Source organism: Pseudonaja textilis, unplaced genomic scaffold (assembly GCF_049901715.1).
Source record: "Pseudonaja textilis isolate UNSWEBS1 unplaced genomic scaffold, rPseTex1.2 PTEXCTG226, whole genome shotgun sequence".
Classification (NCBI taxonomy): Eukaryota; Metazoa; Chordata; class Lepidosauria; order Squamata; family Elapidae; genus Pseudonaja; species Pseudonaja textilis.
In genome coordinates this window covers 1-13,049 of record NW_028262539.1, presented here as the reverse complement: position 1 = coordinate 13,049, position 13,049 = coordinate 1, and the positions used below count along the sequence as shown (strand labels likewise).

The 13,049-nt window shown below is 46.0% G+C and overlaps 1 protein-coding gene across 2 annotated transcripts; it reads right to left on the bottom strand.

Annotated features, from left to right (window-relative positions):
* Nucleotides 1–4,455: 4,455 nt before the first annotated feature.
* LOC148123822 (vomeronasal type-2 receptor 26-like) lies at nucleotides 4,456–8,669 on the bottom strand. Of its 2 annotated transcripts, none has more exons than XM_087918706.1 (3): nucleotides 8,397–8,669; nucleotides 6,410–6,536; nucleotides 4,456–5,559 (listed from the first exon to the last, which is right to left on the bottom strand). In XM_087918706.1, exons 1-3 carry the CDS (start codon nucleotides 8,550–8,552, stop codon nucleotides 4,652–4,654), a joined length of 1,191 nt encoding a protein of 396 aa, XP_087774832.1. In that variant the 5' UTR covers nucleotides 8,553–8,669; the 3' UTR covers nucleotides 4,456–4,651. The 2 variants fall into 2 exon arrangements, with proteins under 2 accessions (XP_087774832.1, XP_087774833.1); XM_087918707.1 differs by having other exon boundaries at nucleotides 8,535–8,669.
* Between the last annotated feature and the right edge of the window lie 4,380 nt (nucleotides 8,670–13,049).

The following is a 13,049-nucleotide window of genomic DNA, read 5'->3' as shown; positions in this document are numbered from 1 at the left end:
GACCCCCTCAACTCCTGAAATGGACTGAAATGAGTCTTGCAGGACTGATGTGTCCCCTTTTGAAAGAAACCTCTCAAGAGGGAAAGGGGCCATGAGAGCAGGAGGGCCAGAGCCTGAAATTATGCAGGGACAATCAAGGCCTAAATTCTCCATATTCAGGGCTTCCTGGCTCAGGACAGGACATAATTCTGCATTATTCCTTGTATTTTTCCATTCACTGGACTGGTTTCCAAGGCGGCAGCTGGAAAACTCCCTGGGGAGCCAAGAGGGAGGAAGAAATAAATCCCCAGCCTTTCCCTTCATCATAGGGGGGAAGAGGCTCCTCTGCAGGGCTGGGAATGAGCCCGTGAAGAAGGACTCGGCTCCAAGTTTCAGAGCTCCACATTTGGAAATTCATCTGTGGGGAGCACATATGCTTTTCTTGCTGAAAGTAAACAAGGCTGAGATGTGGTAATGTGGTAATGAAAGAAGGAGCAATCCAAAAAACTTCCGGTTTGCAGGCTTCGGCGGCGGCAAGAATCCGCAATCGTGCGGAGGATATGGTTGCCCCGTAAAGGCAACCGAAGAGAGAGGAGATCCGGCCAGGGGCATGGGGGTATCGCAAACTCAGCCGGCTAAACTCCTTTTTACCTAGGCAGTGGAGCAGCGGTCAGCAATGGCTGCCACAAAGAAGTCTGCAGCTGGGTAAGATTGTGCAGGAGGAAGTTGGAGAAAGAGAAAGTTTTTTGGCTGAACCGGGACAACAAGGAACTTTTAAAAACCCTGGAATCTTAATTGCTTGAATGATACATTGTTTCCTAAGAAGATTGGAAAGCGGCGGAAGAAAAGTGAAAGGGAAAGTTATTTTTTCTCACTCTCCCTCCCTATGGAAATAGCTGATGGAAATCGGAAAAACCTGCTTGGGCATAGAAGGTAATTAGATTTTAAACTTAAAGCCAAGAGAGTAAAAGATTTCTGAACATTGGAATTAAATACTAAAACTTTTTTTGCTATAAGTGAGAGGGAAGAGATAAAGAATTTATTTTAAGATTGTGTTGAAGGAGACTGCTTGCAGCTTACAAGATTAGAAATAAATGACAATAAGACTTCTAAAAATTACTTTGGGACTGTGTAATTGAACTTTACCCCAGGAAGAAAAAATACAAAAAGAAGAAAGTGCTAAATGAAACCATTTGTTCTGATTTGGATTGCTTTATGACTTTTGGATTTTTGGGAACTATTTCTTGAAGGATTAAAAACATTTGGGTTGTGCTTAAGGAAAAGAAAAAGAAAAATGGCACTATCGGTGCAAATGGAATTTCAAAAACTAAAAGAAGAGGAACAAGAAGGCAAGGGCTCTTCTGGATCTATTTTTCACTTTTTAGAAATGGCGATTTCTACCTACCAAGAAATACAACAACAAGAAGGCTGGGATGAAGGAGAAGAAACCAACTTTAATGGCCAGACAATCTCATTTGGAGAAGAAAAGAGAAATGGGGGAAAGAAAATGGAGAATTCAGAACTTAAAAAAGCAACCAAGAAAGGGAAAAATAAGATGAAAAATTGATACAATGTCAGAAAGCAACAGAAAAGAGAAATACAACAGAGAGGGAAGATTAAGAGAGTGGAGTTTGAGAGAAGGCGGGGTAAAAAGACTAGAATTGATAAGAAAGGCAGGGAAAAAGGAAAGAGAAGTCATAAAGGTTTAAAACAAGATGTTAAAAAACAGGTTTTTTCAGAGATAAAGGGTAAACAATAATTTAAAAAATGATTCTGCAAAAGTACATAAAATTGTATTGTAGATATTAGTATTTGAAATTGAGTTAGAAAACTGAAATATTATATGAGTTAATAATGCATTAAAGAGAACGTATAAAAATGTTTAAGATTTAACAATGGAGTTTAATTTTCTATGGAATATTGTCTTTACTATTTTTTAAACTTAATTCTCTTTTTTCTTTGTTTTATTATTCTAAAATGTGATACTTAGAATGTACTAAGCAGAATCAGCATGGAAAGTATGTATTATTTTAAGCGTTAAATTTAGGGGAAAGATAAAAAGTTGTCATACTTCAACCAGTGATTACAGGAGAAATATTGTACTAGAAAGAAAAGAAAAATAGATAATTGAAAGAGAACCGACAAAAGATACAAGTATAATTATTTAAACTGAGATGAAATAAATAAAATAGAATTAAGAGAGTGAATGAAGAGAGAAAATATATAGAAAATATAGAATGTTAAATAAGATATGAAATAGGGTATTGAACATGAATTTGATTTATGTCTGTATAAAAAGATGTTACCCGGGGTAAGCCGCTTTCCAAAAAGAAGTTTTATGTATTTATGTTTTGTGTTTTGTTTGTTTATCAAAACGTTAGAAGAATGTTGGAAGAGAATAATGAAATTCTAAATAAGACAGATGGATATAATGAATATATACAATTTAAGGCAAAAGAAATATAATTGAATAGAAGGAAAGGGAGAAATAGAGAAGTTGGGAAAATATATGAAGTTGAACAGATAAGATGAATATGCATATTAAACTGTGCTGGTATGGAAATGTGATAATTTGAAACTATTCTGCCTTTAAATAAAATGTTCTATTTGTTTTCTTTAGAAAAGATGTCCTATGTTATTATTCTACGTTTTGTTTGTTGGTGTATTGTTTTTTAAAATTAATAAAATTTGGGGTTTTTTTAAAAAAAGAAGGAGCAATCCTGGCTAGTTCATGCCCAGATTTCCTGCCCTCCTGAAAGGGCTCCCTGCAGATGGAGACCTTCAGTGGGCTCAGGGTCCCTTCCCAGAGAGCCAATCCTTCCCCGGGTCTCAGGCTGGGTCTCCTCTGGCTTTTCTGGGGCACACTGGGCCACTTGGGGGGGAGTCAAGGGCCCACCCACCCCCTAAAATGGGGGACACAAGTGGGGGTGGTCCCAAAGCAGCAGCTGCATCAGACCGAAACAATCCCCAAAATTGGAAGTTGCAGCCTGGGAATGAAAACCAACCTGATAGCAACCTGTCCATCCATGAAGGTCCTGCAGTGAATATGGGAGACAACCTTCCTTCCTCCCTGGACCTTCCCCTTGTCCACCCAGGGTCCCCACCCAAATCACCCCAGATAAAAAGACCCTGGTTGCAACTGGAGCCATGTGGGGTCTCCTGCTTGGCCAGGACATGGAGGTGCAATGGCTCAATGGGTGGCCTTTCTCTTTGCCCATCTTCAAGGAGGTTAATACCTCCAACCCTGCACCTGTGTGAGGCTGAGGGGGTCTCCTCTCCTCCTAACCCCACCCCATTCCCTGCTTTCCTGGCTGGGGGCTGGAGGGTCCCCTCGCTCTGGTAAAACCTCCAGGGGCCTTTGGCAACAGAGCGAGGCTCCCTGGAAGCAGCAACCCAGGAGAGTCAGCTGGTTGCCAGGATGGCAGCTGGTTTTGCCCCCTCTGATCTGATCCCTGGTGGCCTGGGGGCCTTGGGAGGAGATCCCGGTGGTCCCACTTGGAAGGAAGCCGGGGGAAGGGGGAAAGGCTGGGGAGGGGCAGACTTTCCTCCTTGGGGCTGTGAGAGAGGCTGGGAGTCCTGGCAAGGCTCTCTCCCCAGAGGAGGAGGACCAAGAATGCCGGCCTTTTCTCTGTGTTTTTATGGGGGGATTCAAGGATGAAGTCGAGGCCTCTCCTGTCCCTCCAGCCACCCCCTGAGGAGCAGGCCAGAAGCCCTCAATACCGCATGGACCAGGGGAAGAGGCTGCCTTCAGAAGTGGGGGGGCTCTGTCCCTGGAGGTCTTCCAGGATGGCCTGGACACTCCTTTGCATGGAATGGTCTGGGGTCTCCTGCTTGGGCAGGGGGTTGGAAAAGATGACCCCCAAGGTCCCTTCCAGCTCCATTCTGATGGGATCTTAAGGGCAGGAGTCTCTTTGTCAAAAATGGCTCTGAGGACAACATGGAGTCCTCCACTTCCAAAAATCTGTTTGATGACTGAAGTTACAACGGCACTGAGAAAAGTGACTTATGACCAGTCTTCATACTAACAATCATTCCAGCACCCCATGGTCACGTGACAAAAACTCAGGTGTGTATTTATGAGACTTGCAGTACCTTGGGGACATTGGGGTCACTGGAAGACTTGCTTAACAACCGCATGATTTAACTAAGCACCACACTCATTTGCTTCACAACTGAGGCAAAACAGTTGGTAAAATGACACAGAACTTACTTAGCAACAAAAATTGTGGCTAACTAGGTCTCCTTGGATGAAAACATCTAAGCAAGAGGACCTGGAAGCCCCCACCTTCTCTGGCTTGGTGGGATGGCCAATGGCTCTCATGGAGATTGTCAAACAACATAGTTGGAGCTCGGCTCCCACACCAGCTATCTTACCACTTTTCCTATTCATTCTCTCACAGATACACTATTAGCTGCTCTCAGCATGAATAAGGTGTCAAATTCATTGGCAGTGGCTGAATAACAAATTCCTCTGAATGATTTTCAGAGTTCCCTTTAGCAAGATTTATTGAGATGAAGAGAGTTGCAAGGATTACAATCATTCAAACATTTCCCATTGAAAAATGTAGACATGATTTCTTTGATTCCTGCACATTATCTAAGTTGAAATAATTAGTGTCTACTTTGAGATAAAAGGAAATTTTGCAATTCTTTAAATGTCATTTGTTATGTCTTATGTTTTTACAATTGTTCTGGCTGTGAGATGCTCCTTTGTGTTCAGCTCTGGCCTCAGAAGGATAATGTAGCACTTGGGGATGAAGATGCAGCCCAGCAGACCAGCACTGGAGGCCAGAATGGAGAAGACCTGCACAGCCATGTGTTTCCCTTTGGTGCTCAGGTAGGTGGGCACAAAAGTCACCCAGACACTGCAGAAGACCAGCATGCTGAAGGTGATCAGCTTGGCTTCGTTGAAGGCCCCAGGCAGATTCCTGGCCAGGAAAGCCATCGTGAAGCAGACAGCAGACAGGAAGCCCATGTAGCTGAGGGTGACGTAGAACATGACAACGGCCCCTTGGTTGCATTGCAGGATGATCTCTCCAGGCTGGGAGTGGAGATCAGAGTCAGGGAAGGGGGGAGAAACTCCCAGCCAGATGGAGCAGATGATAACTTGGACACCAGAAGAAGGCAGGATGATGGAGTTGGCCAAGCTCTTCCCCAGCCAACTCTTCACTCGGTTTCCTGGTTTTGTGGCCAGGAAGGCCAGCACCACCGTGATGGTTTTGGCTAAGAGAGAAGAAACAGCGACCGAGAAGATGATGCTGAAAACCATTTGTTGGAGAAGGCAGGTGGCTTTCTTTGGTTGACCAATGAAGAGAGAAGAAGACAAGAAGGAAAGCAGGAGGGAGACCAGGAGGATGTAGGAGAGGTCCCGGTTGTTGGCTTTGACAAGGGGAGTTTCTCGGTATTTAATGAAGATGATTAAAACAAGGCTTGTGGTTAGGAGCAAGAATAGGGCAAAAGAGACCAGGATGATGCCCAGAAGTTCTTCATAAGACAGGAAGGTTATCACTTTGGGGATACATTGGACTCTTTCTTTATTTGGGTATTTATCATCTGGACACTTGGTGCATTTTTCTGTATCTGAGGGGGGAAAAAAACCAACCGCATATTTCTTTGTCCTTTGCATTTCAAGATATATTGTACATTCTTTGGCAACAAGTGATTATTGAGAGCATTTTCTGGGATGGATTTCTTAATATTTCCAGAGACAGAAAATAAGTGTACCACTTTTTTAAAAAATATACCTACGATATATTTTTGATAGGGTATGAAATTGAGTGAAGGCTTAGGACTTGAAAGATTTCTTTTGTAATGTTCAGAATATTGATATGAACCTGCATTACTAAAGGTAAATAATGAATCAATTAATCTTTCTAGAGAAACTTACCTGCCAGGTGGCAATTCTTGTTTACTTGCCTCAGAGGATGCTGGCGGATCAAGTGACTGCTGCAAATAATTTGGAATACCTATTGGAGCAGTGGTGATACAGGTGCAGCCAGAAACAGGCATAACTATCCATGCCACTACATTGTGCATCTCATATATCAGCAATACCTTTTCAGTGTTCCTCAAAGGGAACCCATGTAGACTGCATTGCAATCCTTCTTTCAGGAGGTGGACCTAAAACCATTCCTCACACTTTAAGGAACTCAGGTGTTCCTAGAGAAGTAAATGTGGAAGGAAGGACACATCCAAGCTAAAAAGAAGAAATATATAGTAAAGCTTGTCCAATCTGCCACTGCCACCTCTCTCTATCCAGCCCTTCCTTCACAGTCTTTTTGTTCTTCTGTTTAGAGAAGAAACGGGGCATTTTGGAAGTAAAGAAGAAACCAATTCAGCTTCAAAGTGTTTTTTAATTCACACTTTCATGACAATGCTCTGGATGGATCCAGTTCCACCAGGCCTCCCATTTTCCTCTGGTGTCACCCACCTTTCTGAGTGGAGAAGGTCCCCTCCGGACAAGGAACACAGTCGTAACAGCAAACTGGCTCTTCTTCTCGAGCCCTCTTGACAAATCCAGGATGACAACTTTCCACACATTCAGATTGAGGAAAGGACTGAGCAGAAAAAAAACAGGATTGCCAAAGGAAATGTGTTAGGATTCTCCCTCCATGGAAAATGGAGGTAAAAATGGATATTGGACAAGATATTAGATATTAGCCTCTGGTCTTCACTTAAGTAAAGACAAAATCTCTCACTATTTCCAAATGGTTGGAGATATAACTTCTGGAAGATTCTTCCTTTAGTTCCTCTCTTTTGCTTTTGGCATCTCACATTGCCAAAAAAAAAAAAAAAGGACTTTATTAAATAGAAAAGTCTTGAGAGATGGAACCAGGGGTGGGATTGTACTGGTTCTGTCTATTCTATAGAACCGGTTGTTATGATTCTGCGTAGTTTGGAGAACCGGCAACTTGCACCACTGACTGGCCCCTCCCCTCTCCACCTGCCCCTCCCCTCCGCGCCCAATCAGTCCTTATCGTGCATGCGTGGCATCGCCTGCAGCCTGCTTTTGCCCACTCGCCAGGCCAGCCATTGCTGCATGCCTTCCGCTGTGGCCCTGCCTGATCTCTCTGGGTGAGGGAGGCTCTGCAAGCTCCGGGGCCCAGTTGCCTATTTGCCACTGCCGGTCACTTTTAAACCCCCCACCCCACTTGCCTTTTGCTGCCACCACGCACCGCCCTCACCCCCAGCAGGGAAGGCCCAGTATCTGCAGTGAATCCAGGCGGGGGGCAAGATGCAGACTGGTGGGGACCTGAGCTACATTTCGCTGTACTGGAAGACATGTGGAGAAGCTCACATTCTCCTACTGCTGGGAGAGCAAGAGAGTCTTTCCCGGCACAGCTCAGGGTGGCAGAGAGAAACAGGATTCAAGCAGGCTACTTCTCTGCCACAAAGAGCCGCCCGTTTCCCCATTGGAGAGGAAGTTGCAATCTTTTCACTGTGCAGGGAAAGACTCTTTGTTACTTCTTTCATTTCTTGTTTTTGGAATCCAGACAGGCTGAACAGGCGACCCCCCCCCCTCCTCCTCCACCTCCTCCTCTCATAACCAGCAGTTGTGGCAGGGCTGGGAGGGTGCATGCGCATGGGGAGATGCTCCTCAAGCAAATGCCAAAGCACAGCCTACCCAGTCACATGGCCACCAAGCCACACCCATAAATTAAGCCATGCCCACAGAACCGGTTGTTGCAAAATTTGAATCCCACCCCTGGATGGAACTGAGAAAAGATTTCAGCATTAAGTGATAACCAGCCGGTTCCTCCTCATGACCCCATTAACATGCATTTCTCCCCTCTTCTTACACCCATAATTGTAAGGTGTGATATCAGAACAATGTTGATAATTTCAGGTGAACTGAAAGCCTTGGAGCTGCTTCCTAGGAGCAGAAGGCCTATTGCTCCATCCCAGGGAGGGTGAAAGGGAGGCATGCAGAGCTCTGGCCAGGTCTGGCCTCCTTAAGAGCCTCCCAGATTATGGAGCTGCCCCTTCAGGGGACACTTTTCCCCAAGCAGGACGAGAGGAAGCTTCTTCCCCCCAATGGGGCCAAAAGGATCTCGGTCCACTCATGATTCAATGCCATCCGATACAGTCCAAGTCTGGATTCAGGCCCCAATCAGCAGAATTGCCACCTTGGTTGCTCTTCTGGGCACAAGGAGCAAACAGCCAGAAGCTACTAGGGACACATTCCCCAGCCCTTGTGGGTTTCTCACCCCCTTGATGGAGACCCTTAATTGTACGTGGTCCACAAAATGGAACAATATTGAAGCCTCCCAAGCAGCCTAAGGGAAAAAATCCGTTTTCTACTGTCCAGATTCAATTCTCGGTGAAGATCAACCACCTTTGGGGAATAGCATCAGCCCTCTTGAAATGGGACCTCAGGCTTTGGAAAACGGAGAGAAGACAGCAAAACTTTCTCCTACCTTGTTGAGCACCTTTAACCGTGAAAGAACTTTTTGGTTGATATAAAGTCTCTGTCTTACAAAATACACCAGCTGCTCTTTCCTGGGATCATCCCTGGGAAGAACCAAGAAGGCCAAAATGAGCAGATCTGCTGCTACCTCTCCATTTGGGTCCATGTAGAGTTTATAGTCCGAAATATTGACAAACTCATTCTTCTCCAGGAAAGGATGGAACTAGAATGGGAACATGCAGCAATTTTAAAAGCAGAAAACTTTTTTTCTTATCCCAGATGCTTTTTCATATTTGAATCTGTTAGATCTGGGAGGATGGTTCAAGAACGGAGGCAAGACTCAGATAACAACAACAGCTCTTTATTAGTGACTTCAGATCTGAGCGGAACATCCCAGCCGCAGCAGCCCCTTATATAGGGCTGGCTGCGGCTAGGCAGCCAATGAAGGCGATTTGAGTTTGCCGCTCTTGGCTGGGCCAATCGTGGCAGCCCGTTTACTAGCCAATCGGATTAGTCTGCGATGACCAATCACGATCTGCTATTCACGGGCCAATCAGAGTTGCAGGCTTTCGAGCCTGCTAGTCCAGAACAGAATCTTTCTTCTGTAGTTACAGATATGCTTTATTAGGAAAATAGGTGTTACCACTATCTTACAAGTGAACGAAAAAAGTTCACAAAAAATTGTCGATCATATTTTGACAATATAGATTTTGATAAAATATAGTTGAAAAACATAAAAAAGGAGATTTATGAACTCCCTGAAAGCAACAGGTTGCTTATCAGAAACACGGATTTCTGAAGAAGAAAATTGTCAGGGTCATCCTCTCCCAGGAAGCCCAGACAGGAAACCTGAGCTAGGCCCACTTCGCTGTAATGCTGCACTGACAGGATTTGGGGAGTCAGAAAGTACAAATCTCCCACCGACCCTTTTTTTTAATGCAGCTGTAGGTGTCCTCCTCTTCTCTGCTTCTTCCCCAGGCAGAATCTCTCCTCCACCCCCCAAAAGTCATTCCCTCCTATCACGGCCCTTTCTAAATTGGTTCTGGGAAAGGGGGGCATATAATTTATGTGCTCTGTACAAGTCATCCTCACATATTATTTCATTTCCTAAATACATTATGGAAATACTGCTGATATAACTTGATCTAAGGAAAGAGTAACAAACCATTTTGTGATGTGATCAGAAACCCAGTTAAGTGAGGGGTGGATGGTATGATAATTAAGTGGATAAAAACTGATTTTAAAATGGTACTCAAATAATCTTTAGTTTTTTTAATCTTTGTCATGAGAGTGGGAAGATACAACATTTTGTCATTAAGTCATCAATTTTTCTATGTTGTGATTAATATAATAGTGTTGATAAATCACTATTATACAAGATTTATAACAATTCTCAGGCAAATATACTTTTATGTTATTTAAACATTACCAACTTTCCAGAAAAATATTTCTGATTTCTCCTAGAAACAACTGTATGACTAAAAAGTAGTAGAAAAATATCTGAATTTTAGCATTTGATAAATTATAGTGCCTCCTACAAGAACATTAATGATGTACTGGATGAAGGATTGTGCCAAGCTTGATAAGTATATAAGGGAGCCAGTTTGCTCTACTGGTTAAGCCTCCGAAGTAGAAAGCAAGAGGCTGTGAGTTCAAGTCCCGCCTTGGTCATGAAGCAGGCTGGGGCATTGGGGGCCAGTCCCTCAGCCCAACTCAACTCACAGGGTTGTTGTTGTGGGGAAAATGAACACACAACTACTCATTGGTACTCAGCCCCCGTGGCTTCTGCAGGGAAGGGCTTTTAAGGATGGGGGATGAGTTAGTGCACTTAGTGAACTCAAACAAGGTCTCAAAGATCTGGAAATCCAACAAGATGGGGCTGCTCTTCCCAAGAACGTTTATTTGAGCAGCCTTTAGAGCAACAAGATATTTATATCGAATAACCCTGCCAAAAGTCCAAAGGGAATAGTTTCAGGGAGCTGATACAAAGAAAGAGCGCCTGAGCTGAGACTGGGACCCCGTGGACAAGGGGCCACTCGAACTGCAGCTCATGCAGATGTGGTATTCAACCGGTTCTCACCGGCTCAGGTGAACCGGTGGTCACCCCTCATTGGCCACACCCCCGAATCGGGTCACCTGCTTGTCCCAGTCGCTCTCCTAGCTTTCCCTACCACCTGGTGGCTGTGGCGCAGATCGGGCAGATGTCCCAGGGCTGTTGCACATGTGCACTGTGTTTATCGCCGCTACTCATGCAGTGCCATGTGCAGCAGCCATGGGAAATCTGCCTGCCCACCCTCCCTCCCAGATTACATTTTCTTCCTTCTCCCGGCGGATGCGCTTCTTCCAGCCCGGCCCAGCCAGCCAGCAGGGGAGTGGGCGGACATCCCGGGTCTTCTCGTCCCCCTTGTCGCGATATGCCTGCAGGAGCCCCTCAGGCCAGCTGAGCTGAGAGCCACCATTCCCAGGCTTCTACTCTCCCATGCTTGGTTGATGCCTCTTCACCTTCCTGAAGCAGCTGGCCCTGCCCCTCACCCTCCCCTCCCTCGCCTGGCCTGAGAAGCGAAAGGGGACGGTGGGGGATAGCACAGAGTCCGGGTCCCTATCTTCCCCTCTCTCTCCCCCACTCTCTGCGTCTGTGTGTGTTTGTGTCAGACAGAGAGAGAGAGAGAGAGAGAAAGAGCGGGGAGGGCAAGAGAAGAAAAAAAGAAAGAGCAAGAAAGAAAGAGGGAGAGAAAGAGAGAAAGAAAGAGAGGAAGAATGGAGAAAGTGAATGAGATATATGGATGGATAGATAAATACATGGAAGGAGGGAGGGAGGGAGAGTGAAAAAAAGGAGAGGAAGGAAGGACACAAACCCTGGCTTCAGAAGACTCTTTGAAGTAGCACAGCAATCTAGGGCTGGCATGCAACAAATGTTGGAGGTCATCTAGTCCAACCCCCTGCTCCAGCAGGAGGTCCTTACAGAATCAAAGAATAGCAGGGTTAGAAAGCTCTGTGTGTGTTTGTCTGTGTGTGAGTGTTTGTGTGTGCATGTGTGTTTGTGTGTTTGTGTTTATGGTTGTCAAAACTCCAAAAACAGGACAAGTAACTCTGGGGAGATCAGTCATAAATTAGAACACTTGTTAAGCAACCGGCCATTAAGCGAGGACCAATTGTATTTGGTTTGCCAGTCACATGGCTCCCTGGCCCAGTGAACTCAAACAAGGCCTCAAATATCTGGAAATCCAACAAAATGGGGCTGCTCTTCCCAAGAATGTTTATTTGAGCAGCCTTTAGAGCAATGAGATATTTATATCGAATAACCCTGCCAAGAGTCCAAAGGGAATTAACCTCCGAGAGGTGCAACGGAGTTCCCAGAACCATTTCAGGGGGCCGATACAAAGAAAGGGCACCTGAGCTGAGACTGGGGGCCCTGAGGACAAGGAGCCACTCGAACTGCCGCTCACACAGAGGCGGTATTCAACCGGTTCTCACCGGCTCAGGTGAACCGGTGGTGAACCCTGGTTGGCCACACCGCCAAACTGGGTCACCCGCTTGTCCCAGTTGCTCTCCTAGCTTTCCCTACCACGTGTTGGCTGTGGCGCAGATCGGGCAGATGTCCCAGGGCTGTTGCACATGTGCACTGTGTGTGCAGCCGTGCATGTGCTACTGATGCAGTGCGCATGTGCAGCAGCCCGGGGACATCTGCCTGTCTCCCCGCCCTCCCGGAGCACATTTTCTTACTTCTCCCGGCGGATGCGCCTCCTCCAGTCCAGCCCGGCCTGGCCAGCCAGCCGTGGGGTGGGCGGATGTCCCGGGGCTTCTCACCCTCTTGTGGCGATATGCCTGCAGGAGCCTCTCTAGCCAGCTGAGCCGATAGCCGCCATTCCCAGGCTTCTACTCTGACGTGCTTGGTCGACGCCTCTTCACCTTGCCTGAAGCGGCTGGCCCTGCCCCTCACCCTCCCCTCCCTCGCCTGGCCTGAGAAGGGAAGGGGGACGGTGGGGGATAGCGAAGAGTCCAGGTCCCTATCTTCCCCCCTCTCTCCCCCTCTCTCTGTGTCTGTGTGTGTATGTGTGAGACAGAGAAAGAGAGAGGGGGAAGGCAAGAGAAGAAAGAAAGAAAGGTCAAGAAAGAAAGAGGGAGAGAAAGAGAAAGAAAGAGAGGGAGAATGGAGAAAGTGAATGAGATATATGGATGGATAGATAAATACATGGAAGGAGGGAGGGAGGGAGAGAGAAAAAAAGGAGAGGAAGGAAGGACACAAATCCTGGATCCAGAAGACTCTTTGAAGCAGCACAGCAATCTAGGGCTGGCCTGCAACAAATCTCGGAGGTCATCTAGTCCAACCCCCTGCTCCAGCAGGAGATCCTTACAGAATCAAAAATAGCAGGGTTAGAAAGCTCTCTCTCTCTCTGTGTGTGTGTGTGTGTGTGTGTATGTGTGTACATGTGTGTTTCTGTGTTTGTGCTTATGGTTGTCAAAACTCCAAAAACAGATCAAGCAGCTCTGGGGAGATCAGTCCTAAATTAGAACACTTGCTAAGCAACCGGCCATTAAGCGAGGAGCAATTGTATTTGGTTAGACAGTCATATGGCCACCTGGCCCAGCCCACTCAGTCACATGGACACCAAGCCACACACATCTGCTCACGTGACCACCAAGCCACGCCCACAAATTCAAG

Coding starts and splice junctions, on each gene's coding strand:
- LOC148123822 (XM_087918706.1), bottom strand. CDS start 8,552: ATGGACCCAAATGGAGAGGTAGCAGCAGATCTGCTCATTTTGGCCTTC. Junction 6,537..8,396: donor GGTTAAAGGTGCTCAACAAG/GTAGGAGAAAGT, acceptor TTTTCTGCTCAG/TCCTTTCCTCAATCTGAATG. Junction 5,560..6,409: donor GACCTTCTCCACTCAGAAAG/GTGGGTGACACC, acceptor TTCCCCCCTCAG/ATACAGAAAAATGCACCAAG.